The sequence below is a fragment of the Vespa crabro genome, chromosome 23, assembly GCF_910589235.1.
Source record: "Vespa crabro chromosome 23, iyVesCrab1.2, whole genome shotgun sequence".
Taxonomy (NCBI): Eukaryota; Metazoa; Arthropoda; class Insecta; order Hymenoptera; family Vespidae; genus Vespa; species Vespa crabro.
Window position 1 is genome coordinate 1,738,914 of NC_060977.1, and position 26,858 is coordinate 1,765,771.

The 26,858-nt window shown below is 31.3% G+C and overlaps 6 protein-coding genes across 10 annotated transcripts; 1 reads left to right on the forward strand and 5 right to left on the reverse strand.

Moving 5' to 3' along the window:
• Positions 1 to 1,298: 1,298 nt before the first annotated feature.
• LOC124432020 (host cell factor) lies at positions 1,299 to 9,035 on the reverse strand. 5 transcript variants are annotated; one of them, XM_046980504.1, is made up of 10 exons: positions 8,816 to 9,035; positions 7,871 to 8,135; positions 6,345 to 7,052; positions 6,071 to 6,222; positions 4,617 to 5,999; positions 4,347 to 4,527; positions 2,921 to 4,254; positions 2,533 to 2,760; positions 2,043 to 2,427; positions 1,299 to 1,872 (listed from the first exon to the last, which is right to left on the reverse strand). In XM_046980504.1, the coding sequence occupies exons 2-10, from the start codon at positions 8,028 to 8,030 to the stop codon at positions 1,748 to 1,750; spliced, it is 4,656 nt and encodes a 1,551-aa protein (XP_046836460.1). In that variant the 5' UTR covers positions 8,031 to 8,135; positions 8,816 to 9,035; the 3' UTR covers positions 1,299 to 1,747. The 5 variants fall into 5 exon arrangements, with proteins under 5 accessions (XP_046836460.1, XP_046836463.1, XP_046836462.1 ...); XM_046980507.1 differs by having other exon boundaries at positions 1,299 to 1,869; positions 6,077 to 6,222; positions 7,871 to 9,035; XM_046980506.1 differs by having other exon boundaries at positions 6,077 to 6,222; positions 7,871 to 9,035.
• Positions 9,036 to 9,702: 667 nt separating this feature from the next.
• On the reverse strand, positions 9,703 to 14,219 carry LOC124432036 (coatomer subunit alpha). The gene is made up of 5 exons (XM_046980534.1): positions 14,030 to 14,219; positions 12,672 to 13,896; positions 11,650 to 12,597; positions 10,361 to 11,518; positions 9,703 to 10,281 (listed from the first exon to the last, which is right to left on the reverse strand). Exons 1-5 carry the CDS (start codon positions 14,107 to 14,109, stop codon positions 10,057 to 10,059), a joined length of 3,636 nt encoding a protein of 1,211 aa, XP_046836490.1. The 5' UTR covers positions 14,110 to 14,219; the 3' UTR covers positions 9,703 to 10,056.
• A 318-nt stretch (positions 14,220 to 14,537) lies between these two features.
• LOC124432004 (putative ATP synthase subunit f, mitochondrial) lies at positions 14,538 to 15,419 on the reverse strand. The gene is made up of 4 exons (XM_046980473.1): positions 15,259 to 15,419; positions 15,032 to 15,130; positions 14,790 to 14,906; positions 14,538 to 14,702 (listed from the first exon to the last, which is right to left on the reverse strand). Exons 1-4 carry the CDS (start codon positions 15,335 to 15,337, stop codon positions 14,674 to 14,676), a joined length of 324 nt encoding a protein of 107 aa, XP_046836429.1. The 5' UTR covers positions 15,338 to 15,419; the 3' UTR covers positions 14,538 to 14,673.
• Positions 15,420 to 15,746: 327 nt separating this feature from the next.
• Positions 15,747 to 17,100, reverse strand: LOC124432133 (probable phosphatase phospho2). The gene is made up of 2 exons (XM_046980752.1): positions 16,779 to 17,100; positions 15,747 to 16,503 (listed from the first exon to the last, which is right to left on the reverse strand). The coding sequence occupies exon 2, from the start codon at positions 16,501 to 16,503 to the stop codon at positions 15,784 to 15,786; it is 720 nt and encodes a 239-aa protein (XP_046836708.1). The 5' UTR covers positions 16,779 to 17,100; the 3' UTR covers positions 15,747 to 15,783.
• Positions 17,101 to 17,269: 169 nt separating this feature from the next.
• Positions 17,270 to 19,232, forward strand: LOC124432134 (mediator of RNA polymerase II transcription subunit 6). The gene is made up of 6 exons (XM_046980754.1): positions 17,270 to 17,469; positions 17,644 to 17,937; positions 18,150 to 18,309; positions 18,432 to 18,606; positions 18,691 to 18,937; positions 19,031 to 19,232. The coding sequence occupies exons 2-6, from the start codon at positions 17,910 to 17,912 to the stop codon at positions 19,108 to 19,110; spliced, it is 690 nt and encodes a 229-aa protein (XP_046836710.1). The 5' UTR covers positions 17,270 to 17,469; positions 17,644 to 17,909; the 3' UTR covers positions 19,111 to 19,232.
• Positions 19,233 to 21,052: 1,820 nt separating this feature from the next.
• On the reverse strand, positions 21,053 to 26,840 carry LOC124432131 (hemicentin-2-like). Its single transcript, XM_046980750.1, has 14 exons — positions 26,547 to 26,840; positions 25,110 to 25,242; positions 24,837 to 25,045; positions 24,421 to 24,531; positions 24,129 to 24,332; positions 23,690 to 23,835; positions 23,421 to 23,571; positions 23,216 to 23,346; positions 22,940 to 23,099; positions 22,552 to 22,845; positions 22,164 to 22,484; positions 21,775 to 22,065; positions 21,580 to 21,689; positions 21,053 to 21,423 (listed from the first exon to the last, which is right to left on the reverse strand). The coding sequence occupies exons 1-14, from the start codon at positions 26,719 to 26,721 to the stop codon at positions 21,310 to 21,312; spliced, it is 2,550 nt and encodes an 849-aa protein (XP_046836706.1). The 5' UTR covers positions 26,722 to 26,840; the 3' UTR covers positions 21,053 to 21,309.
• Between the last annotated feature and the right edge of the window lie 18 nt (positions 26,841 to 26,858).

The following is a 26,858-nucleotide window of genomic DNA, read 5'->3' on the forward strand; positions in this document are numbered from 1 at the left end:
AATTGAAATCTGTACGCTCAGATAATGCAAAATTATACTAAAACACTCATTTTATATCATTTGTAACATATATATTTTAAATAATCCATCTATAATAAGTCCACTAAAATGACATATGTATGTAATACAAGTATGTCTGAGCATTTACAATGCTTTATTAGTGGAAAAGTATTTTCTCTTTTTTCTTTTTTTTTTCTTTTTTACTTAAAGATGGATAACAAAAAACATATATTCGCAATTCAACATAAAATGTGCGCATTTAAATTATTATTGTAGAGTTTTAACATAGCCCCAAGAAAAAAGCCACCCAGAAAAAACTAGACGGAGGATAATATATTTTTTATATAATTAATTCTTTCAAATTTTCTGTTTTTTTAAAAGCTTATATTGAATATTTTGATTAAAATATATTATATTATGCACAAGAGAAAAGTTAGGGATATTACATTTTTAATTTGTTTATTTTTAATTATTTATCATGTGCTTCCATAATTATATCCAATTTCGTCTGTAACAGATTGTCCCTATATATTAATAATACTAATATTATAACATATTATTTTATAAAAACAAATATTCTTTTTTATTTATGGAGAATATCCGTAACTTTTTTTTTTGTTTTTACCGCGACTACACTGTCTGTTTTACTAAAATATTAATATCTTTAAATCGAATTCTTAAGACATACGTGGATATTACACACATTTTTTTCTTTACTTTCTATTTTTACAAAATATATTTGTCTCTCAAATGTTCTGGAGACTAATAAATCATATAAGTAATGTACAATTAGACACTTTTTAGAGAGAGAGATAATTCAGTACGTGTTGCATTTTCATTCTGAATAATCTATTCTTTTCTCATTATTTGGCAGTAACAAAAGTATCCAAGACAATGCATAGCACCGATATCTTACGTGAAATTGTATTTTTGTTATAATCTCAAAACTTTTGTATTCTTTTTTCTTTTTCTTTTTTCTTTTTTTTTTCTTCTTTTTTTTTTAACACTTGCATCAGCCTTTTTTGTAATTCCTACGATATTGTTTTTTTTATTATCATTTCTTGTTTGTTTGTTTGTTTGTTTGTTAAAACTTTAAAATGACTCGCGTTAAATGATTAGTAAATATTTGATTTAAAATGAAAGATTATATAGTTTAAGAATGAATTAAAATGATATAATGATGTTTAGATAAAAGTAGTTTATAATCGTTGAAAAATGTGTTGTTTTTTGATGCAAGTGTGAATATCCTCTATATGTCTTACCATTTATAGAAATACTATAAACATGGAAAAACTTGCTTAACTTCAAAATAATTACCTCTTGTCATTTATTAATGGTACTCATACTGTCTTTACAGAATATTTTCGCTTATTTGCGAAATAATAGGAGGAAAACGGTGAGTGAAAATCGTGGTACAGAAAGACCTTGTATTTATATAGAACATTTAAAATACTTTTTGAATTCTTATGTTATACCTCAATCATTCTACTTATGGACACCTTCTTCTTCTTCTTCTTCTTCATCTTTTTCTTCTTCTTCTTCTTCTTCTTCTTTTTCTTTTTATTATTCTTCTTTTTTTTCATTGCCCCTTATCGTAGATTCAATTCTTGTATTTATTCGCATATATCACGTTGTTCGCTCAAACAATACACCGTTTCATTATCGTTGTTAGGCGTGTGTGTATCAGCGGAAATTGAAATAATGAATAGCATCTCGTTTGAGTTATAAAAAGTCAAATACGACAGGCTCACGAAAAATTATCGCCTGCTGTGTCTGATTTCACTTTCTTTTGTGGTGAACTTGCTTGTGAACGTATATCAGGACCAGGTCGTTTTACCTGCGGATTACTTTTCACGGCGGTAGTTGGATCTGCTAATAAAATAATATAAATTTATTTTTGTGATTAGTAATCAAGATAATTTTTCATTAAAAAAAATAAAAGAAGAAAAGAAAAAAAGAAATCATTAGCTATTATCTAAATCAGTTTGAAAAAAAAAAAAAAAAAAAAAAGAAAAGAAAAAAAAAAGATTTTCTTTACTAACCTTGCAACCACCTAACTTGTGTCGCTGGTCCATATCCTTTGTCATTTCTTGCCGCTATTCTAAATATTATGGCCGGTTTTGTAGTAGTATCCACATGAGCAGCACTTAGAGAACTATTATTCACAGAACAGGAATTGTTTGAACCACAATATACTCTAATGAAAGCTAATTGATTTGGTGTTGACACGATCGTTCTTGGTTCTCCTTCATTATTTAATGCTGTACTAGCACTTCTAACTGCCAGATAAACAGAATATTCTAAAATGGGTCCCACATTGCTAGGTGGTGGCTCCCAAGATATTTGAGCACCCTCTGCAGATTTTGAAATTTTGATGGCGCTTGGAGCACCAGGAAATCCCGGAAGACACGTTTTGAATGCAGACACCTTTAATAATGAAAGAGTATATATATATATATATATATAATAATTAACCTATTATATAATATAATAGCTAATAAAAAAAAAATAAAAAAAAAGTATATAAATTACCTCGCTCCAGGCACTTTGTCCACAGCTATTCACAGCAGCAACTCTAAACTTGTAAGCAGTTCCAGGTTCAAGAGGTATTTTCGTTCTTCCTTTAAAAACGTCCATTGTTAATGGTTGTGTTATATCTAGTGGCTCATCTCCAGGAAGATAATAATGCTGTACTGTAAAACTTGTTCCCTTTATCACTCCTACGTCATACCATTCTACCTCTTTCTTTTCTTCTTCGTTCTGTAAATAGCATGTACATAAGTATTAATATCAAAGGTAAGAATATACTTAATATATTTAATATAGAAAAAAAAAAGAAACAAAATATATATATATATATATATATATATATATATATATATATATATACACAAGAAAAAATGGAAAAACAAGCTCTCACTTGTTCGTTTTTCATTTTCACAGGTGGTTCTGCCGATCCCAAAGCAGCAGTAGCTAGAGTAGTCAATGCTGTTGAATCATCTCCACTCTCTGATCTGTTACTATGTACTTTTTCTTGTTTTATATTATCCCTTTTTGTAATATGCTCATCTTTAACTTCCACTTTTACTGGCGTCATTGGCTTCTGAGAAACGTCTGATTCTTTCAATACGGTAGTTATACCATTGATATTCGATACAGATACATCAGGAGTCTTATCACGTTCCATAGATTCATCAGACTCCTCTAATTTCACTTGTAATTCTGTTGGAATAACAGGTGTTACAACATGAACATTTACATGTGTCTCTTGTAAAGAATTATCTGTAAGCATAGGTTCATCTTCGTCGGGCGTATTCTCTATTGGAGAAGTCTTTTTTAAAATTTCTCCACCTTCTGATTCATTTATATCACTTTTAACATTTTCTATTTCTTGATTTTCGTCTGGAGAGATATGTGATTGATGTAAAATATTATCTTCAGCTGATATGTGCTCAGACGATAAAGGCTTTTCCTCAGATGAATACGAATCGAAAGTCATACTTTTTAATTCATTGTTTGTATCTTGTTCACTTTTATTGTTATCCACTGGTTCTACTAATGTCGCAGTTACACTTTCTTCTGGTGTAATTTCTCTAACAGGTTGTTGTTCCGCAGCGATATCGTGCTTTATTTGCATTTCTTCGGATGGTGCATTAATTTGTATATCACTTTCATTAGGTATATCCGTTTCATTAGTACTTTCCGTAGATTCCATTTGTACCTCAGTTATTTTTTCTTTCGAATCTATCGGTAATTCTTCGTCAACCATAGCAGAAGTAGATGTTTCACATGCTGTTTCTGCGGAAGGTTCTGTTTCTTTAACAGGAGACATTTCCATTGAAATATTTTCTGTAACAGCAGAACCAACATCTTGCTCCATTTCTTGAGGATCTGCAGCAGGTTGTTCGTCCTGACTTTCAGGCGTAGGTTCTTCCTCTAAATCGGCTTTATTATTTTCGTCCTCGGATAAAACAATATCTGACGGACCATCGACTTGCGGAATAACGAAATTTCCTTCACCGTCAACTTGCATAGATTCCCCACCAGTCATTTGAGAAACTAAAGCTGCTGCTGTTGTTGCTTCGTTACCATTACAACTATCTTCTGTTTTTCCATCACTTTCTGTAACATCATCCGTGGTTACCATGAAAGATAAACCACCAGACGGTTCCTGAACAGGATCTATTAAACCTGCTTCTGCTGCAAGAGCAGCTAAAGCTGCATCAGTGGTGGCTGGGCCATCGGAAGTAGATGCTACAAAATTTTCAATTAAATACCATAGAATTGTTTCATAAATTGATCCAATTGTTATATTTATATATTTTTTTTTTCCATATGATACTTACCTAATGAAGCCGATGGTTGCTTTTGCGATGGAACGAAAAGCATTTTACTAGCGTCTATTGTTTCGGATGCACTAGACGTAGTAACTATTGAACTACTTGTGGGCATTAAAGTAACAGTTTTTGCACCTATACCCCCTGACATCTGTAGTGTTACAGGCTTTCCAGATACTGCAACAGTCTCCTGAAATATATCAAACAATTAGCAACGCAAAATGATAAAATATACATTTATTAAATATTATTAATATATAAATTTTGAGATATACTTACAGACGCCTTTTGAATTTGTGGCACTGTAACTATCTGACTTTTTCCAGGATTGAATATTGCTTGAGGATTTCCTTTAGTAGCAATAGTTACGGTCTTTGGTACACCACCCTGTCCCGGTACTGTTATTGTTATTGGTTTTCCGGCTGTAGCCCCGCCCATTGCTCCAGAAGACACAACAATCATTTTGACTCCTTGTTGATTTGTTACATGATTTGTAGCTGATAAAGGTAATACATTCACAGGAGTCGATAAACTACCAGTCTGACCAGCACCAGCCTGTGAAGTAGTCACAGCTTGTACAGCTCTTAAACTAGATCCTGTCGTAACAACAATAATTTGGTTTGTCCTTCCAACTAAACCACCGTTACCACCAGGTTTCGTAATCATTATTGTTTGTTTCCCGCTTATATTTTGTCCTTTACTCATTGCTACTATACTGGATGTTTTCATAGTCGTTAATATTTTCGATCCTGCCACGGTATTAGGATTAACTAATCTCAATATTGTAGGACCTTGATTAAGTGGTTTTGCTCCAGTCGCTTGAACTGTTTTCCCAGGGATGAGACTTACTTTAGGCACTGTGGCTACCATACCTTGGCCAGTTTTAAGAAGATGTACAATTTGGGGTTGACCAGATATATTTTGACCTGGTTTCTGAAGTATTATTTGTTTACTCTGTTGTGGCGACGCAGTACGTAGTACCGTTGCTCCAGGCGCAGCAAAACGTATTTGCTGACCCGGTTGAACATTCTTCATCCTAATAGTATTAGCGGTAGTTTGCGGTATTACGGGTACATTATTCATACTTATTTTTGGAGTTGCAGCAGCAGCAGCTGCTAATGCTGCAATTCCTGACATAGCAGTTGGTGTTTGACCAGTTACAGTTGTGATAGGAGTTGTTTGTTCGGTAGTTGTACTAGCTACCGAAGTTGCCATAGGTGATCGAATTCTGATGAGATTTCCAGCTACTCTTGGAGTCATAGGATTCGTTACCTTTGGCGTAACTTGCGGTACTTTTTGGGCAGGGCTTTGTACAGTCGACTGCACTCTTACTGGAGCTTGAGGTAATGACGATCTAGCAGAAGTTGGAGTCGATGGAAGAGATGCAACGGTCGTAATGGGAGGAGTTGTTACAGGTATAGTTGCAGGTGTTGCAACTGCAGATGTAGTAATTGGTACACTAGTAGGAGCGCTAACTGTTGGAAATGTTCCAGTTGAAGCAGGTGGCATATCATATTTCTGAATTTGTAGAATATAATATTGTGCAGATGGAGTAGCAGCCCAACTAACTTCCAACGTTTGAGTGGAAGCCCTGACCAGTTGAACGCGAGAAGGTGCAGGTGGTTTGTTCACTTCAAGATACCAAAGATCTTTACAACAAACCTGCGAATGGGTTTCAAAATTGTCAATAAAATACCATTTCTTCTGATAATATTCGCAAAAGAACAACTAACCCTAACCTGGTTGTTCCAAGCTTTACGATAACCATCGCGCCCAGACCAAACATATAATCTACTGTGCACACCAACAGCGCAATGTCCGGCACGTGCACGCGGTACATTTTCCTCAAGAGAATCTACCGTCAGTTGCTCCCACGTTAATGTTTCTAAAATAAAGAAAATATTATTGCGTATGAGTTTACTGAAAAAAAGAAATATATATATATACATAAAAATAAATAAGTAAAAAAGAAAGCTTAACTTGAATGACATATAAATGTTAACTCACCTAAATTTAAACATGCTAATGTACTTGTACATTTCCATTCTTTTTCGTGTGTTGCTACTTTTACATCATCCACCACAAGGGGCACCCATCCCCCGAAAACGTACATTCTGTGACCGATTAAAGTAGCAGTATGGAGAGAACGTGGTAGCGGCGTAGGTCCATGTACTACTGGCTTGTTCCATGTCATTGAATCGACATCGAGAAACCATAGGTCACCCAAACGACAACCACTCATACCACCATAGATCACCAAGCAAGATTTACCTGTTGTACGATCTGTATAAGCAACACCTGTGTGCGACTCTCGAGGTGGAGGTGCATGACCGTGGGTTTGTGGAACATCCCATGCTGTTGCTCCATTTGGAAGAAGTTCCAATGTATAGAGATCATTTAAATATCTCGGTATATTATTTTTTGGATCTTCGCTATCATTGGCCAAACCTCCGAATAAAAAGACTCTATTTCCAATAAGAGTAAAACTATGGCCTAATCGTGGACAAGGTGGAGGATCATGTTTTGGTGGTTTTGGTTTTAATCTTTTCCATTCCCACCTACTCGCTTGAAGCTCATAGAGTTCATTAGAGTACTTGCCATATTCTACCATTCCACCAAAAACCAATATGCGTGTACCATCGACAACAAATCCATAGGCCGCACAGCCAGGTGGAATATCGCCTTTGGTTAATGGTACGAACCATTGATTAGTTGCTGTAAAAAAAAAAAAAAATAAAAAAAAAAAATAAAAAAAAAAAAAAAACATTTTTATTCAATTTAACTACATCTTTCGGAGGAGTATTATTTATTTAATCTAAGAAAAAAATTATTTAATATAAAATATATCGATGGGAGAAAATATTTATAATATATTCTTCGAAAGGAATTAAGAAAAAAAAAAAAAGAAAAAACAAGAGGAAAAAAGAGAAGTAGTAAACGAAACAGAAAAAAAAAAAGAAAGAAAAAATTGCGCGCCAGTACAATAAGCGCGGCAACCAGGCGGCAACAGTGATATCGTTTATGTTCGAAATAGGAGTAGTAATATAAAAATGAAAACTAGAAGAAGAAGAGAGGGGATATGTAGCAGTGCGAGTGCATACATATGTAGAAAAGGAAAAGAGAAGGAAAGACGAAGCATGAACGTGGAATGATGGGAAACAGCGCAGCACAACGCAACGCAACGAAACGCAGCATAGCGCAGCGCAGCGTTGCGTTGCGTTGCGCGTGGTGGGGCGGGCGAGACAGCAATGGCTGCTCCCGCGCGTATAAACACGAAAAATGACAGTAGGATTCTAAGCTAACGTTGATACTATCACGTACTTCGATGAAAAAAAAAAGAAAGAGGATCCGTTTGGAAAAAATTTTCAGATTCATTAACGAGCAACGCATTAAGGGTTGCTAAGCCAGAGATTTTCTTGATTCCGATCGGTTCCGGCCGGTGACCGTCTTGTCAACGAATGCCGCCATCTTGGATCGCGGGAATCGTTAGGATCAGGCGCGCAAGGACGCATAGCAGCGCGAAATTGACTCACCTGTGTTATAGACATGAAGTTCGTCTACTATACCCTCGTTTCCACCGCCAAAAACGACCATAAGATCCTTAATGGCTACCGCCCTATGCCCATGTCTGGGTCTTGGCTGAGGCCCGGTCGGATTTGTGATCCGCTTCCACTTTAACATGGGTGCCGCCATGATGACCGTCGATCACATCATTTTCTCATGCCGCGCGACTATACACACTGTTTCCCCCAGAGCCAACCGAACGTCCCCCGATGGCACCAAAATCGTTTTATCTTTCTTTTATGTTAAAGAGAGAGAAAGAGAGAGATAGATAGATAGATAGATAGAGTAAGAGTAAAAGAGTGAGAGAGAGAGAGAGAGAGAGAAAAGAGAGAAAGAGAGATAGATAGAAAAAAAAAAACTTCTTTTTCTTTTCTTTTTTTGTTATTTTTTTGTTTTCTCCCCTAGACTTCTTATCAGTTTCTTATCTGCCGACGAAAAATTCGAAAATTTCTTCGCACCCACGAAAAGAAAAAAAAAAAACTTGCCGCTTTCGATATTCCCAACACCGTCTCGATACCGTATCTCTTCGAGACTCTAACCTCCCTTACTTCGTGATTTCAGATGTATTTTATATTTATATTACTTCACTTAATTATTGTTAACGAAATGAATAGTTTGAACGTCTTATAAGAATAACGTTACGTCGAATGAAAACTCGGAAGACCGAGAAATTGTGCGTAACGTTAACACGTATACACGGAGGACGCAGAGCGCGTATTTACTCGCACGATGTTTACGGCACTGGTCTCGCGTATTCTAGTGTGCCCGCTTAGCGAACGCCAATGGCTCGGGCGTGTATATACTTTTCACGTTGCACAATCATCTTACTACGAGCTAACAGTAATAACAATTGATAGATCCTTATTCTACAATGATTTCTTGATTCAATGAACCTTCATATTGTCGACTTATACCATTAAGATTTCTTCGGAAACTCCCGTCAAATTGACGAAAAGCGGCGCGCCAAAATTTTCACTATAAGAGAATTGTCACTAAAACCACCCGCGAATACCAATAAGACAACAATCAAAACACGGAGGGGTTCACCGTTAATAGATATGATCGAATAAATTTATTCTAATCAACGATCTGACGGCATGCACAAGCGGCCTCCGTGTTCTTCGTCCATCATTGCACAGGACTTGCATTGATAAAATTACTATTTGTCCTACCAACTGAAATAAATGCATAGGGACTTTAGATTTCTTCGTACATAAAACGATTATGAACAATTTATAGTATGCTAAGTGAGTATTACCTTTTGAAAAAGAAAAAAAAAAAAAAATATCATAAAATCATCCGACGAAGATATACCTCAATGAATATTTAATTAAGCTATTTTTTTTATCTCCATAATATTTTTTTACATATAATAATTTTTCCATAGTAAACTTATGAAATATAAATCCTACAGAGATAGGATTAATAAATATAAATCCTATACTGTTTTACATCGTAATTTTTTAGATGTCAGAATTAATTTTACAATTGATTGTACTTGTAGCAAACTTTTATGCCGTTGTAATTTGAATATTATCAGAATTGAATTCATAGAATATATTCTATTAATCTCTTTATCTTCGACAATTCTATTTGTTTATCTTTACCGACGAGCACTTTCCACTGATCTTTCTGATCTATTCTATGTTATATCTAAACTCTAAAAAACTAGTAAAAAATTACTAAATTGAAAATCAGGCTTAAAACGCGGTATTTCAAAGCAAATTTGAATATATCAAATTAATATAGTTATTTAACGAAGTATTCTCTCAAGTTATATGAAATATATCCATAATCCAAATTTAATATTAATAATATATTTGTATAACTTTCTTCCTTACAACGTGATTGCTTAAATATTTTTATTATTAATTTACAGTCCAAGAAAAACTTATATGCAATGTAATGTAGCTAAAATATATTTCTTCATTTGTCAATATATGTATAATGGTTGATATGAATTATTTCAACAAGTATATACTGACCATTTATATATTTTCAAAAATTGGAAAAAATTTAGCTTTAGGAAGAAATGCTTGTAGGAAATATCTTCCATAACATATTAAATTGAAGTAAATTACACAAATTGTAAAGATTGAGATATCTGAATAATATAAAAAATGTTATCTTATAGTTCTTCAAGTAATATAATATATTACATATGTATTTTTAATCCAATGCATTCTTTGCCAATTGCTGCAACTTCACAAATTCTGCATAATGAATCTTTATACTGAGGTTGATAACTTGCTCCACAAAGTGGACATTTCACTTCTTGTTTTCCTCTGTAAATTGGTGTGAATGTACTTGCACATAAAGAGAATGGATTATGTTCATCATATGCTAATTGATGCTCATCTGTCGGATTTTTATCACATGCCTGAGAGAAAATAATATAACAATTAAATTTCTTCCAAATTTTATACGTGTATACATGCAATAATAAATAAAAAGTTTACCTGTAAAAGTTTCCGAACTTGCTGTGCTAATTCAGGTTTTGGACCAAGTTCAAGCAATCTTCTAGCAAAAGAACCAGCAGTTTTATAATTCTTTAACTTGAAAAACATATTAGCCGCTATTCTTAATGTTAAAATTTGATGAACTGGTTGTAGATTACAATGAGTAAAATATGCTGCCATTTCACAAATTCGTTTTTGCTCTGCTAATGTATTTTTCGGCAAATTTTTCCTTTCGGTTTCCATTTTTAAACCTAAAATATATTCTCGACATATTTGAATTAATTGTTGAGCTTCAGCAATATCTTGTCTAGTATCTACAACTAATAATGGAATGCTAAGTAATATTGCTTGGAGTTTTTCTATAGCTTCTGCAAACTTCCCTCCTGTTGTCAACTGATAACAAATTTGAAGCCGTTGAACCAAATTTGTAAGATGTAATCCAACAGCAGGTAAATTATTTTTTGTTGTAGCATCTTTCCAATTTCTTTGAGGATATCCATATAAAGATAATATATTTGGTAAAGATGCAAATGATGTTTTAGCACGAGCATATGTATTTAAGAAGAGGGATTGATATGGGGCAAATTCAACTACACCGACTTGATTGTTCAATAATCTGAAAGCTGTTTCAAAAGATCCAGCCAATATATGATCTACAGTCAATTGTGAATTATTGATCCAGTGTTGTGTTGTTGGGACTCCTTTTGTTGGAATAGAATAATAACCATCCTCAGATATTGGCATTGCATTTTCAATTTCAGGAGGAAGATCTACATCTTCAACATCCCAGCCTGCAGTTTCTTCACCTTCTACAATAGGCTCAACACCTTCAACACCTTCTTCATCGTCAATTCCTAACTCCTCGTCATTGCCCCAACCGTCCGCAACTACGACAGTATCATCTTCTGGAGCCAAAGCTGCAGCCACTTGACTCTTGCCACGAGACATCATGGCACCCTCGAAGAATCCTTTTGAAACAGTCAAGAGTGGCCAATTATTTTCAGCTTGTTGAATAGGTACTGGCGGATGGAGATATACAGCTCCTTTTTCAAGAGCTGAAAGTTCATCTTGCATGGAACTATATTGAATGTCATCATCCTCGTTTGAAATTCCATGAATTTTCTCTGTGACATAAGCCAACGATGCTTGCCCCGAGTTCTACAAAAAAGAAAGAAAAAAAAGAAAAAAAAAAAAAAAAAAAAGAAAAAAAAAGAAAAGAAAGAAAAACCACAAACAAATCGCAATATTTTACAGATATATGATAGAAAGGGATTAGTTTATAATTATACCTTTAAGATCTTTGCTCGTTCATAAATATCACCAAGTAATAAACTTCCTTGATATTGTCCAGATACATCTTTTCGAATTTCGGCGATCTTTATCATTTTACGCAATTTTTCCAAATTGCCAGTAATCAGATAAAGAAATGACAATTTCTCAAAGTTCTTAGTTCTTTGATAACACATTTCAACAACTTGATGATTGCCTTGCATTAAAGCAGCTTGTGCTAAACTTTCCCAACACGTTTTTTGATCTAAAGATCTTGCTGCCTCCAAAGCTACTTCAATATTACCACATTCAAGTGCAAGCCCAAATCTTGTTTTTTCATCTTTAACGAAATGTAATGCAACTTCTGGATATCCTTTTTGTTGTAAATATGCTATTATGGATTGACCAACGAGATTTGCTGTACGAACCATATGTAATACTTCTTCATATTTTCTATTAATAAGAGCTAATTTGAATTTATATTCTGTTGGATCTATACGCAATATTCTTGGTCTACATTCTCTGTCAAGACAATATACTTGATTTCCTTTCACTCTCGTCACATAAATTGGTAAATCCAATGTACGAATAATACCATGATCACCATTATTAATAGCATATTTGATATGATTGCTAGTAGTATATATAAATACTCCAGAATCATCCCAAGCTCCTGATTTTACTCTTGTATTTTCATGAATGGAGCATAGAGATTCTAATCTGCGATTGCAAATATTAACAGTGTGTTTAGCCAATAGAGCAACATGAGACATGTCATTAGACCAAACAACATATCTACATTTTGAAATCTTTACTTCAGCTAAAGTTCTTTTTTGTTGGACATCAAACAGCGTAACTTGATCTGCATCTCGTAAAAGTAGCATACCTGTACCAGCATAAAATATTTCATCGCAATTTGGAATTTGTACTTTCTTTGTTACTTCATTTTTTAGATTTTTTATGACCAACTAAAAAAGAAATGATTGTTATTATCGCTTAATTTACAAACGATCTATAAATTATAAATAAAAAATTGTCATACAGAATATGCTCTATCCAAAACTGCAAAACGATTCCTAGCAACCCAAATGGCTGTAACACCAGAAGCACGTTTCGTATCGGCATCTGTACTTGTATCACCTTCACGTGGTATCACATAAAGATCATAAGTACTATTCTCTATATTTGACGCCGATCTTGTACATATGAGAACAGCATTTTCAGCTTGATTATATGACATACTATATGCAGGTGTTTTTCCTCCACCACGAATTTGCATAACAGAAGTATCTTTTGAAGTAGTAAAATCTAATTTACGTAGGAAACGTTCCTTCACGTAATAAAGAAGATTTCCATGGATTGCATAAGCTGGTCGTTCTCTTTCTAATTTAAAGATTATCATACCAGAGTCATGACCTGCTGCAAACAAATTTAAAGTAGGATGTGCAGCAAGTACCCAAAATCTTTCATGTTCTCTTCTAAATGTATGTAAACATGTACGCTTCGTCATATCCCATACTCTTATGCTTTTATCTTCAGAATTAGATAGAATTAAATCCTGTCTTGGATGAAATAGAACACATGAAACATTGTCATAATGACCCCTGCAAATATCTACTTCCCAAGCTTTAGTATCATTCATGCGCCACATCTTAATTTGACGATCATCTGCTCCAGAGACAATTAATGGTAATGTTGGATGGAAAGAAGCCCAATTAACGCCTCTATCATGACCTTCCAAAACATGTTTAACTACAGCATCAGCTTGTCCAAATAGATCCGTAGCTCCAGGATTTTTTAAATGATCTTCTAAACCACCTGGTCCAGGTGCTACATTTTTTTTACGTAATCCAGATATATCCCAAACTCTAACAGATTGATCCAATGAAGTTGATACGATAACATCTTCGGTTGGATGAAATTGAGCACACATTACATAGTGATTATGACCGGTTAAAACACAGATACAAGTACGACTCTGCCAATTCCAGATACGTATAGTTTGGTCATCAGAAGCACTGAGAATCCATGGATATTCTTGATGAAACATTGTAGTTCTGATATAATCCAAATGGCCTAATAATGTAAAAATACATCTACGTTGCTTATAATTCCATACTTTGATTTTATAATCATCGCCACCAGATACAAACAGAGGTTGTTGACTATGGAAACATATTCCTCTTACAGGACCATCGTGTTCATCAAATTTGTCCAAGAGAGTACACATCCGATAATCCCACAATTGTATAACACCATTGTGTAAACTGAATTATTATAGGCATGTAAGTTTTTTTATTTATATATATATATATATATATATATATATATATATATATATATATATATACCCACCATCAAAAAATTTCTAGATAAATAATTGACAAAATAAATTATTACCTGGCAAGAACCCACGGACGTTTTGGATGGAAAGATAAGCCCTTTACTCGAGCTGATTTTGTTTCAAATTTGGTTAACATTTTGTTAATTATAATATAATTACAATAATTTTACAGATGTCAAGAATTTTATAAAGTCACAGACAACGAGACACGTCATTTACACGTTATTTAACTAGAACAAAGTTATAAATGATATAGATCATTCTATGTATATACTCATATCGTTTTTTATTTTGATTACCACATAACGCCAGTAGAGGGAGATCAAAATAGCGAACATTGGGTATATGCGTATTGGCCTTCTAGGTTCATGAACCAATCGAAAACGGCGAAAGTTCATTACCAATAAAATCGCACAATGTCGTCACGTGATTATATCTTACCAATTGTATATCGTATAACCTTAATTTATTTCTGACAAGATCACACACACGAAAAAATCTTACATAATTTCATATCAGATTTTTATTATCCGATAAGAAATTATTATTGAAAATTATATGAAATATATTTAAAGAATTTTTATTTTTATTTAATATACATTCTAGATTTGGACTTTTTCATACAGACAGATAAATATATATGTAATTGTTTTATGCCAAATTGACTATTTTGGCTGAACTTCATATGATAATTATTGATTTAGTGGTACTTGTAATTCTTGTGTGTCTCTGAAAAAAAAAAAGAAATTAAATCCCACATATTATCTAATTTTTTTTTTCAAAGATTCAAATAAATATCATTAATCATCAACTTACTAATTCTCTGATAATTTATTATATAGAAAAGTATTGATAATCCTACTGCCATTTGGAAAAAATGAGCTCCACCAGCACGTTCAGGAAATACATATTTATGTTGCCAACGCCAAAATGCTGTAAAAGGAGGAACATTCATTGATAATTAGCATATTTTACTTTTAGTACATAAAATCTTACACAGAAAGTTATATAATAAGAATTAAAATCAGGATTATCTAATAAAAGAAAAAAAGATTTACCTCGAGAGCACGCTGATACTATAGCTTGAGGATGGAAATTTCTTCTACGAATCCAAGCTCCAAATTCACCTATTTTAACGTCACCCAAAGGAGTATCAGCTGGAAAAATGTAATAAGATATATATATATGTGTGTGTGTGTGTGTGTATGTATGTGTGTGAAATATATAATAAAATAGAATATACATGAAGGGTATATTAGACTTAATATATAAAAATGATATATACGTTTCCCATAGTAACGTGCTGGATCATAGGGACCATGTTTTGCTCGATCATATTCAGCGGGATAATCTCCAAAACCCATGATGAATCGTTGAAAGAATATTTCGATTGAAGATTCAATTCCTCCTAATGCAACTACTAAGTAACCAGCATATTACTTATTTTCATGGAATATATGATCTCTAGAAGTATAACTTCAGTCCAATAATTTTCGTTATCCTATTGGTGGATACTAATAGCCTATCAAAACGCTGCAGATTAGACAGTTCAAACATTTTTTTTTCTTTTTCGTTGTAAATATTAATATTAATTTATAATAATTTTTTAATCATCTAAAATTTAATCCATAATTCGTAATTAACATTAAATGATAAAATTAAATAATAAAATATAGTTAGAAATTAAATTAAGATAAAAAACGTTTTGGGAGTTGATGATTTTTATTATAAGAGGATTATAAGAGAATAGGGCATAAAAAGTAATAATAAATGTTCAGTTTACGTAGATTTTATTATACTATATTTTAATTTATTCTTGTAAATTATTTAAAATGTCAGATCCTTTGGACCAAGGAATAATTGTTGCTTTTACTTTACAGCTCTCATTATTTTTATATTCATTTAATTTTTTTAAAAGCGGATAATTCATTCTGGGAAATGCTAAATCATTTTCTGATAAACGCAATACCGGACAGAGATCATTCTTTCCATCTCCGACATATGCAATTCTCTTAAAATGAATTCCTGCCTCTAATCTTTCCTTAATGTAATTTTCTAATATATGACCTTTACATAAATTGATCATGCTTAGTTTACAAAAATCTTGAACATGATACATCTTTATCTTTATCATACCATCGTCAGAAATGTGCGCAGGATTTGTAAATACTTTAGTAATTAAATTATCCAATTTTCTACTCTTCAACCACATATCTATTAATAATGAATTGGAATCACTGATAATAATTATTTCATATCCAAGAGAATGTAATAATTTTAAAAGAACATCGAATCCTGGACTTGGTGATATATTGATAATAGATGCTTCTATTTCTTGTAATCCAATTGAATTCTGATGAAGTAATTCAAATATTTTGTTCATATATAAAGTCCATCCATCTGTACGATATAAATTTTGTACCTCATCAGTTAATTGATCTTTTGGTAATAAGTCACGAACCACAAAATCAGTATTATCATCAACAATTGTATGATCGAAATCAAATGCAATTAGTGTAGGCAAATCCATCTATGAAAAAGTTAACCCTTATTAACCCTTTTAAATCTTATTAATTTATATTGAATTATGTCTTAATAAACAATTGATACTGCGGTTATAATTATGTATACATCACTATAAAAATTTGTAGTGATTATCGGATGATGTAAAAAGAGTAATTCATATTTAAAATTATTATAATCGTTTTCTTTTATTTCTTCTCAAATGAAAAATGTTTCTATCATTAATTTTTCACTTTTCTTCATATAATTAACAAACGTATTTAATTGTCTATATGTATGTACCTTTTCAATTGATACGTTCAAATAAAATATTTTCTTTTAATAGTTTCCTTTATATATTTAATATCTAGGAATGATTAAAGATAAAGAATGACAAATGTGACATTTAACCTCTACGCATCACAGATCTGAAGCAACTGGAAGGAAAGTACTTAAAGCGGTTTATTCATCCCTTCTTCTATAATGGTTTACGCGAAGAATGAGAACAAGCGTAATTCTTGACCGATTTTGATGAACAAGATCACATTTTAAAGACAATGGTTTAATCTAAAACTCTGCTTTTTTTAATTTTAGAAAAAGCTTTATTTTCTTTGAAAAAAATCGTAATAAAAAATTGTACTTTTCGAAAATGCACAAATAAAAAGCTTTTTTAAAAATTCGAAAAAGCAAAATTTTAGATTAAACCTTAGTCTTTAAATTGAAACCTTGTTTATAAAAATTGGTTAAGAATTACGCCTATTCTCATTGTTGGCGTAAATGTTGTTTTCAACATTTTATGCGAAAAAAAAGTTTTGTACTGTGGCGCCCCTTAAAATTTGTGGCAAAAAAGAAAAGAAGATCACACGTGAGAAACTTATAATAATCTTGATTTAAAATTGAAATACTTATAAAATTTTTATCTCAGGATTGTTGGCCTTATGAAATATAAATACGCTATATAAAGGCCCTTTTTCTTAACATTATCGATTGCCAAGTTAGTTTTCATATTTCTCATATTTCTCCTTTTTCTCTCTTCTTTTTCGGGGATCATCAAGGGATCATCGAGCGATATTCAATATGTCCACCTTGAATCGTTTCGAATTCTTTCGTGCGCGCACGTTTCATCTATCTTCTCTTTTTTTTATTTTCTCCTCTTCTTCTTCTCCAGTTTGATTCGAGGAATAGATTCATCTGCGTTCGGAATAATCCAATGTATCGTCGAATGGTTCGATTCATAATCGATTTTTACGCAACAATAACGTAATCTTTCGATCACTGCAAGACATTTGCAGTTCATATTTTGTCCGTATCTGTCGCTGATGTGGCATATGAAAGGTTTATTTAGTTTTTAGTTAACTAAGGTTATGGTCTTAATCGTAACAACGAAATTGGATGAAATTGTGAAACATTTTAAGAGTATTTTATAAGTTAAATATGATATCTGGAAGATCTGCGGTCACAGGTATTTATTTATTTATATAAATATATTAATATTTCTTTCTAATATATCATTTCCTTTAATTTGTATTAAACTTATTGGTTATAACCTATAAACCTATATAGATGTTGAATATATGTGATTCTTTTTATTTATTTAAATAAATCAAATGTACATACGAATTCGTAAATTATTACAAAGTATTTATAATGTTTCAATAAAAATTTCTTTTATAGAAAATCCTTTGGGATTTTCTTGGCATGATAGTGCCTGGATCCCTGTACTTAATCCAAGTAATATAATGGATTATTTTTCTGAACGAAGTAATCCATTTTATGATAGGACATGTAATAACGAAATTGTAAAAATGCAACGTCTAAGTCCTGATCAATTAACGTAAGAATGTAATTTAAATTAGATTTCATTTATAGCATAATATATATAGCATAATATATATATATATATATATAAGGTTAATAAATTAACTATATGAAAGAAATTATTAATAATTTTTTCAGGAATATGACAGGCTTGGAATATATTCTTCTACACGTTCAAGAACCTATTTTGTATGTAATTAGAAAACAGCATCGTCATTCTCCTACTTTGGCTGCACCACTTGCAGATTATTATATCATTGCAGGTGTTGTTTATCAAGCTCCAGATTTAGCATCAATCGTTAGTTCTAAATTGGTAGGCATTGGTAGGAAAAAAATAGAAAATATTTTTTCTATATAATATTCTTTTCTTTAATATATTGCGGTTGCTTCGATACAGCTTTCCACAGTTCATCATTTACAATCTGCATTTGAGGAAGCTAGTTCATGTTCCCGTTATCATCCTAGTAAAGGATATTATTGGGATTTTAAAAACGGAAAATCTATTACTGCTAAGAAAGAAACACCGGTACGTGAAGAACCAAGTTCCTTATTTCAACGTCAAAGAGTAGATATGTTACTTGGAGAACTTACACGTAAATTTCCTTTACCTGTACCAAAACCAGCACATCAGGCAACAGAAACTAGTAAGGATTAATTAATCGAAGCATTATTCAGATAATGATCTGTAAAAAAACAATTTACAATTTTATAATTCCTTATTATTTACCATTTTGTAGCTACCGATATTAAACAAGAAGTGAAGGTTGAAAAAAAAGATATGAAACCACCACCAGAAAAGAAACCAAGAGTAAATTAAAGAGAATATTTTTTTGTAAATCTAAAAGATATTTATACCATTATGTGATATGTAAAAATTATGTAAGTAGTTTTTTTTTTTTTAAATATGAATATATATAATGATAATTTATACTCATAAGTGAAAGAAAATAATTTTATAAGGAATAATTGTCATACAAATATGTATAAATGTATGACAGAATAAGAATAAAAAGAGATTTACATTTAATTGTATAAATACATATTTAAATGTAGGGTAAAATAATTTAATGTATTTTTGTAATTGATATTAAAAATGTGCCATTATATAATTTTAATGGAACTGTGTAAAAAAAGTTTTTGTTAATATTTTCAGTCTTTATTTAAATTGTCGCGTTTTGTCATGGTATTAAAAAAAAAAAAAAAAAAAAAAAAAAAAATACGAGAAATAAATACCATAGGGGCCCTTACGCAATGGCTCATTTTACATTTAATTTCATACGGCACTGTGTTAATATTATTTCGTCATTAGATAATTGCGCGCATGCGTAGGAATTAATTTATAATATAAAAAATGTATTTACGTTTTTGATAGATCTCACATAGAAATGTATTAGTCCAATATATTATTTTAAATTATTAGAAATAGTTTTTGGTATAATAGAGCGAAGGATGTGCGACGATAACGTGTGCGATGATTGTTTAGAAACTGAATTTATCACGGATTTGCAACATAAAAAGTGTAAAGTGATACAACTTGTACGAAGACAAATGCATAAGTTCGAGGATACGCAAGTATGATTTGTTTTTTTTTTTGTATCTATACTATCTATATACATCGATTAATTAACAAAAAATAAGGAAGGGTAAATATTTGAAATAATTTCAAAATTATATTCTCTCATAACCTTTGACGAAATTAATTTCGATATAAAAAAAAAGAAAAGAAAAAAAAAAGATATTCGATTGATGCTTTGAGCTAATACAAATATAAATGCTATAAGATAATTACATTTTTTCGTACTAATGATAAATAATATAATACTATTATATATAAGTAATATGTTAATATTACTTACGAATCAAGTGCCATATATTGTATATTCAACAGATTTTACCGATTGTAAATATCACGCAAGAAAAAATGATTCGGTGTAGAATGGAAGATCAATCATTTAGCGAAGAATTCAATCGAACGGAAAAAATGCCTGTGTCCTTATGTCATACGATTTCCCAAACATTGATTTCATCTCAAACCTGGATGGAATACATTTGTTCTCGTTTATCTAGCAGATTTATTTTAGCAACATTGTTTATTGGTACCTTGTTGTTGCTTATAATCTGCAGCAGTTTTCTTAAAGCATTTCTTTGCGGCAACAATCGATTCTATTTAACATTATGTAGATATTTTTATACTAAACGTACAGTATTTTGAACGTATTGAATGTTTTTGCCAATTCAGAGTTAACATCGCAGCAGATCTTTAAAGACAAGACTAATTTATATTATCACATATGTGTTTTATAAAACATCCAAAAAATCTCAGATCTATTATCTTTTTCTTTGTATATGTATGTTTCTTTGTAATTTTTTATTATTTCTTTTTTATTTTTTTTTTTGAATTTTTTAAAAATTCTTTTTTTAATTTTTTTTTATTTTTTTTTTATTTTTTTTATTTTTTTTTATTTTTTTTTTTGATCTGGATATAAAGATTATAGTATTCTAATGACAATACCAATCTTTTACATCTTTTTTATCCAATATTATTACGTCACTTTGTCTTCGTATTATAATAGGTATCATATCGTATAAATCGTATTATCACAATATGTACAAAAGATATTATTATTATCAATTTTAACAATGAAATAAGAGTCAAGAAGATTTTCGTTGTAACTTAAAGTTCGTTTTAAATATTCGTTGTGCATTCCAAATAATATAAAAAATTCAAATAATCATTGAATACTAAAATAATAAAAGACTTGCAAGACTTGACACAAAATATATTAGACTTGGAATAATACATCACGTGTAGCGTTTAGTTAAATTATGCGATTAGTCATTTTGATGTTCTTCATTAATTATTTCAATATCCACAAATCGCTTTGTAATTCATTTCATTAGAAGATATCTTTTTCGCGATTCGATGACATGTGATTCCTCGTCAATATGTTTGAATGATTCTTTAGGCTATGAAATTGGCCATCTTGATATGTTTGTCCCATCTATCTGAAAGATTTTACACACAACTTTCTGGACCAGGTATAGAATTTGCAATAATAATTTCTTTCATCAAGTTACGATCTGCTTTAAAACTGATCGGTTCCCAGGGTCTTGTGGAAAATGGATTTAACTGTAATAAAAAAATTGAAAAGCTTTGACATGATCGACAACAATAATAAAATGAAGTATATAAAAATCTTTATAAAACAATATATCTAAAGTTTCAATTTTTGTTTAAGTATAAGTTATACACAATTCAAACAAATATTCGTCTACTAATACTTACGTTACATCTGTTTGTTTGAAGGCCTTGTTTGTGAATATCGTATGGCGCAAACAATGTGTCTGGTCTTACTGGTAAAAATAATTGTGGTTCACGTTTCATTTTTTCTTGATCTATATAAAAAATTTGTCTTAATTATGAACAATACAAATAGAATATTATCTTTGACAAGAAAATGTCAATTTACAATGATTTTACCTTGTGGTGATTGTATAATATCAGGTTGTTTATTAAGTGCATAATCAGTAACCTGTTTTAAAGTGTATTCAACAAAATAGGTATGGTCCCCATGAGTAACATCAAGCATTGAGTTATTTCTCGAATCTGGGGGAGTTATAATCGGTTGTTTCATGTATGGCTCAATGTGTGCTGGTGATGTGCTACCTCGACGTCGGTATACCATCACCATTACAAAAAGTACTGCTATTAGACAAGCCATTAGACATCCGATAAGTACTAAAATTAATGGAATCATACTAACTCCACTATCTAAAAAAGAATTCGTTACCCAAAAATGAATAAATTCATTTCGATGAAAGATTCGAATTATACAAATTTTTTTATTTTATTTTCTATATTAAATATACCTGTATGTTTTTCCGAATCTCTTAACATAATATCTTCCAATAAAAACACTTCACTTCGACCTTTAGCATTTACAGCATATGCAACTAAATAAAAGTGTGTCGCAGGTAATAGATCTGCAACTGCTATTCGAAATATTGGAAGGTCGATAGATATGCTAGACACATTGAGGCGTAAGTAACCAGATGGTACTTCGTAAGCCTCCAAACGAAATTCTTGAGGAAGTCCACCATTATATCCTGGTACACATTCGACTTCTAATATCTCTGAACTTTGATTTAACGATGCTTTTATAGTACAATTGTTTAAAGGACTTGGCTTCGCTATAACATAACGATCAACGATATTCATAAAAATCAATCTTTTAGAATATCACATTATCCGTATTACCTGCAGGAATGACATGATACGTGCATGGTGTTTCTTGTTTACCAATCGCATTCCTACCCCAACATGTTAAAGCTCCATAATCTCTTTCAGAAACTGGTGTATAAATCAGTTCGCTCATGGTACCATTGTTGCTATCTAATTTTGCAGGGGCTACTTCAAAATTTTCACCGCTATTATTAAATTCCCAAACAAAATCTACTTCGTTAGGATCCGCATCTACTTCGCATCGAACCTTTACTGATTCTTCCAATGATGCTCCAATAACTGTAGGATTTGTTTTACAAACAGGTGCGACTGTAAAATCCAACCCCCCCAAAAAAAAATTATACATGTATATGAATTAAATGCAAAAGTTTTTAGATTGAAACTTTGATATTTGTTTACTTACATTGTATTCGTAAAGGAACAACAGGGCTTGTAGTTTCTCCACGATCATTACTGGCAAGGCACGTATAATTCCCTGCATTATCACGTCCTATACTTTGAAGTACTAGACTCTGTGTACTCATTATTATTCCAGCCGAATAATTTTGAGTTAATACTGCACCCTAATAAGAATTATAATCAAAATAAGTATTCTCAAAAACATTAATTGGCAAACAAAATTTAGATTTTTTTTTTCCAAATCATTTTAGCATTTATAAATATTCCATTATTTTTTTACATTATGTCTCCATGTTATTTTATGATGTTCTGGATTGGCTCGAACTTTGCATTCAAAGTAAACGTCATCACCTTCTTTTATATTTTCTGCTTTCAATGTACTTCCCAGATGTAACTGAACTTTTGGTGGAACTGTAAATAATTGTTATTGATATTAATTATATAAAGGGAAATCCATATAATGAGGCTTGTTTAAATATACTTACAAACAACATTTAATTGGAAAAAATCTTCTAAATATGCACTAGGTAATTCAGGATTTTCACCTCGACATTTGAGAATTTGAGAATTGTCATCTGGTATGGGACTGAATATTAACGTACTTAACACTACCGAAGAGTTACCATCGTCCAATATCTATTCAATTTACATTTTAATAAATTAATAGATATTATTTATAATATTGGATAAATGTAATAAGAAGTATTATATATAATAAAAAAAAAAAAAAAATAAATAAAAAAGAATTATTGACCTTGGCTTTCCGAAAGGGAATGTTTCCTTTCAACCATGTAACTCTTGCTCGAGGATGTGATCCCGCAGTTTCACAGCCTATAGAGTAATTCTTGTCTGTTTCTAGGACTGATAGTTTTGACAATATTTTTACAGACAGAGGCTTTACTGGAAAAAAAAAAAAAAAATAAATATAATTATCGTTTATTATTTTCGTATGAATTATATTTATTGAGTTGTTCAAAAAATTCCAGTGTTGTTTCTTACATATGTATTAGTATATACATATATAACGATATTAGAAATTATTGGAATTAGTGTATTTATTAAAAAGGAGATATTTTTTTTTTTTTAAATTAGTCATTCATTTTAATTTTATGTCTCTTATCGAAGATAGAAAACAATTCCGTCATGAATTTTTCGGTCAACTCAGTATTATTTGTGGATATTGAAAGACTTACAGTAAATATCTAAAAGGACGCTCTTTTCCAAAGGAGGTATCAGATTTGTGTTGGCAGCTCGACATTTGTACATGGTGTTACGATGTTCCCTTCGTAATTGAGGTACAGTCAATTTGCTAACAACAATATTTTGTCCTATTTCTTCTAATTTTCCATCTACTTCCTTCTCGTTTACTAACCAGCTTACGATTGGAGTTGGTTTTCCTTTAAAAGAGGGATTATGGTCGATCTAGGGTTCCTTGTAAAGATATATTGTTATCGTTTAATAATATAAAAAATAACAATGGAGTACCTCCTCTTACTTCACAGGAGAGACCAAATTCCATACCAACTTGAAAAGGACCAGCAGTCTTATCTACTTCCACTCCAGAACTGTCGTAAATAAGAAGTTGATGTGGTGGAACTGTAAAAAAAAAAAAAAAAAAAAAAAAAAGGAAAAAAAATATTCTTCGTGATTTTCTTTACATAAAATATTATTTCATATCTTCTTTTTATGAATATCTTTTAAAATTGTGCCAGAAAAAAATATTTCAATGATCTTCTTCTTTGCACAAGAAAATATTACATATCTTTTGTTAATGAATATCTTCCAAAATAATGTTAAAAAGAAAATATTAACACGAGTTTATTTCACATATCTTCTGTTTATATGAATTTTTTAATATATATATATATGTATTTTTTTTTTTTTAATTATGTATGTCTTACCAATAACTGTTAGATTCACTTGAAAGTTTCTCGTCGGTGATTTTTTGAAATCGACTCGACACCTATATATTCCTTCGTCGTCCAATTGAACAGCTTCTAAAGATAGAGCAGCTGGTTTTGTGACTGTCACAAAATAAGCTCTGGGTCCTACTGCATTGCTATCTGACCAATTTAGAGCTTTGTTGAAAGCTCTTCCTCGTACGTCAAAGCTACAAGAGTGAATAATTTTTTAAATATGAATTTATCGATTTTTACAAGTTTAGATATAGTTACCTGTATATCGGCTTCACTGCATAATCTCGGAACCATAGCACCATATAAACGCGATCTTCTCGCGTGGACGGTTCAATGTCACAAGGCAAGCTGGCGGTACGCCCAAGAACGGCGCTCACTTCGAAGGTTGCAACTAGAAAATTTAAATAAAACAATAATTAACAATTTATCGTATAATTTACGTAGAGAAATTTTTATACGTTTTCAGATATAAAATATAATTTTCAAGTAGAAAAAAAAAAGAGCAATTCACAAGATGTTCAAGTGGAAGCAACACTTTTATGGTCGGGCATAAATTTGTAAATATATCTTGTTTTTCTTGAAAGCTGCAAGTATAAAAAAAAAAAAAAAGAAAAAATGTAAATAACAAATATTGAGTAGTTTATGCGGACAAAATTTAAATTATTTTTTAGTTGAAATGTAATCCTAAAGTACAAAAAGAGAGCAATTTCTGCCACTTAAGTGGAGGAACATTTTTATGATCGGCCATAATTTGTGAATATCATGTTGAAAATTATAATTAAAAAAATTAAATAATTTATGTGGAATTAAATTTAAATGTTTTTAATTTGAAATGTAATTCTGAAGTAGAAAGAAAAGAGCAATGGAAGACAATTAAGTTGAAGTAACAATGTAAGACCAGGTCTAGTGGAAACTACTTTTATGATCGGCCATAAGCTTTGAATATTTCGTTTTTCTTGAAAAATGCAATTACAAAAATTAAATAAAAAATATAAACAACGAATATTTAAAAATTTAGGCAGAAATATTTAAACGTTTTTTTGTTTCAAAAGATAATTTTGAAGTAGAAAAAGTAGAGCAATATGAGATAGTTAAGTGAAAAAATGCTACTATGGTTATACGTAATTCGTGTGTATTTTACTGTTCTGTAGATATTTCTCCAAATTTTAAATGGCGAACGATTGTTCGAAATAAAATTAGAATATAATATAATAGATATATCATTTTGTTCCGTGTATATATATAATAAGATTATATATATATATATATATATATATATATCATATAATAAGACACATAAATAATCATCATCTGTTTTTTTATAAAACAGATTCATCAAATTTTAATGCATCAAGTTAACACCGATGCAAAAATGGTGACTTATGTTCTTATAATATGATTTTAAAAAAAAGGACTTCGTACAATAAGAAGATATACAGGTGTCCCATTTAACTCGATGAAAGATCTTCATTGTTATTGATGACATAAAAATATATCACATAATGAAGTTGCATTGTTCGAAGTGAGGAAATATGTACATTGATATAAAAGTCGTATGGCATATATAGCAGAAGTTATTATACATGGATTATTATATTCTATACATAGAATTCATGTAACATGAAAGGTATTTCTCGGTATAGAGTTAAAAAGGGTTACGTTTAACCGTAATAAAAAAAAATTTGTCTTATTTACCTAAATCGTCGTCCTTGTCCCAGTTGTTACTGGCGTGAACGCACACGAGGACGACCGCAAGTATATAACCGGCGATCACCAATCTCGTAGCGATATCCGTCAGTATGCCAACTGCCATCCCAATGGGGAATAAAAGTTTCGAGGTGTTTCGTAGACTCAAATCCAGCGCGTGCATAATAGGAGGACACGCCGGACGTTGGTACGGCACCCCTTTATTGTCATTCCACGTTGAGAGGAACCTCCTCCTCCTTTTCTCCTTCCTCCTCTTTCTGCTTCTCGTCCTCCTCCTCCTCCTCCTCCTCCTCCTCTCTA

Coding starts and splice junctions, on each gene's coding strand:
- LOC124432020 (XM_046980504.1), bottom strand. CDS start 8,030: ATGGCGGCACCCATGTTAAAGTGGAAGCGGATCACAAATCCGACCGGG. Junction 6,000..6,070: donor CTTGGAACAACCAGGTTAGG/GTTAGTTGTTCT, acceptor ACCCATTCGCAG/GTTTGTTGTAAAGATCTTTG. Junction 4,255..4,346: donor GCAACCATCGGCTTCATTAG/GTAAGTATCATA, acceptor AAAATTTTGTAG/CATCTACTTCCGATGGCCCA.
- LOC124432036 (XM_046980534.1), bottom strand. CDS start 14,109: ATGTTAACCAAATTTGAAACAAAATCAGCTCGAGTAAAGGGCTTATCT. Junction 13,897..14,029: donor CGTCCGTGGGTTCTTGCCAG/GTAATAATTTAT, acceptor ATAATAATTCAG/TTTACACAATGGTGTTATAC. Junction 11,519..11,649: donor AACGAGCAAAGATCTTAAAG/GTATAATTATAA, acceptor TCTTTTTTGTAG/AACTCGGGGCAAGCATCGTT.
- LOC124432004 (XM_046980473.1), bottom strand. CDS start 15,337: ATGGGTTTTGGAGATTATCCCGCTGAATATGATCGAGCAAAACATGGT. Junction 15,131..15,258: donor AGCACGTTACTATGGGAAAC/GTATATATCATT, acceptor ACATTTTTCCAG/CTGATACTCCTTTGGGTGAC. Junction 14,907..15,031: donor AGTATCAGCGTGCTCTCGAG/GTAAATCTTTTT, acceptor CTCCTTTTACAG/CATTTTGGCGTTGGCAACAT.
- LOC124432133 (XM_046980752.1), bottom strand. CDS start 16,503: ATGGATTTGCCTACACTAATTGCATTTGATTTCGATCATACAATTGTT.
- LOC124432134 (XM_046980754.1), top strand. CDS start 17,910: ATGATATCTGGAAGATCTGCGGTCACAG. Junction 18,607..18,690: donor CAATCGTTAGTTCTAAATTG/GTAGGCATTGGT, acceptor GCTTCGATACAG/CTTTCCACAGTTCATCATTT. Junction 18,938..19,030: donor ACATCAGGCAACAGAAACTA/GTAAGGATTAAT, acceptor ACCATTTTGTAG/CTACCGATATTAAACAAGAA.
- LOC124432131 (XM_046980750.1), bottom strand. CDS start 26,721: ATGCACGCGCTGGATTTGAGTCTACGAAACACCTCGAAACTTTTATTC. Junction 24,532..24,836: donor AGTGAATCTAACAGTTATTG/GTAAGACATACA, acceptor TTTTTTTTACAG/TTCCACCACATCAACTTCTT. Junction 23,572..23,689: donor TTCCCTTTCGGAAAGCCAAG/GTCAATAATTCT, acceptor TAAATTGAATAG/ATATTGGACGATGGTAACTC.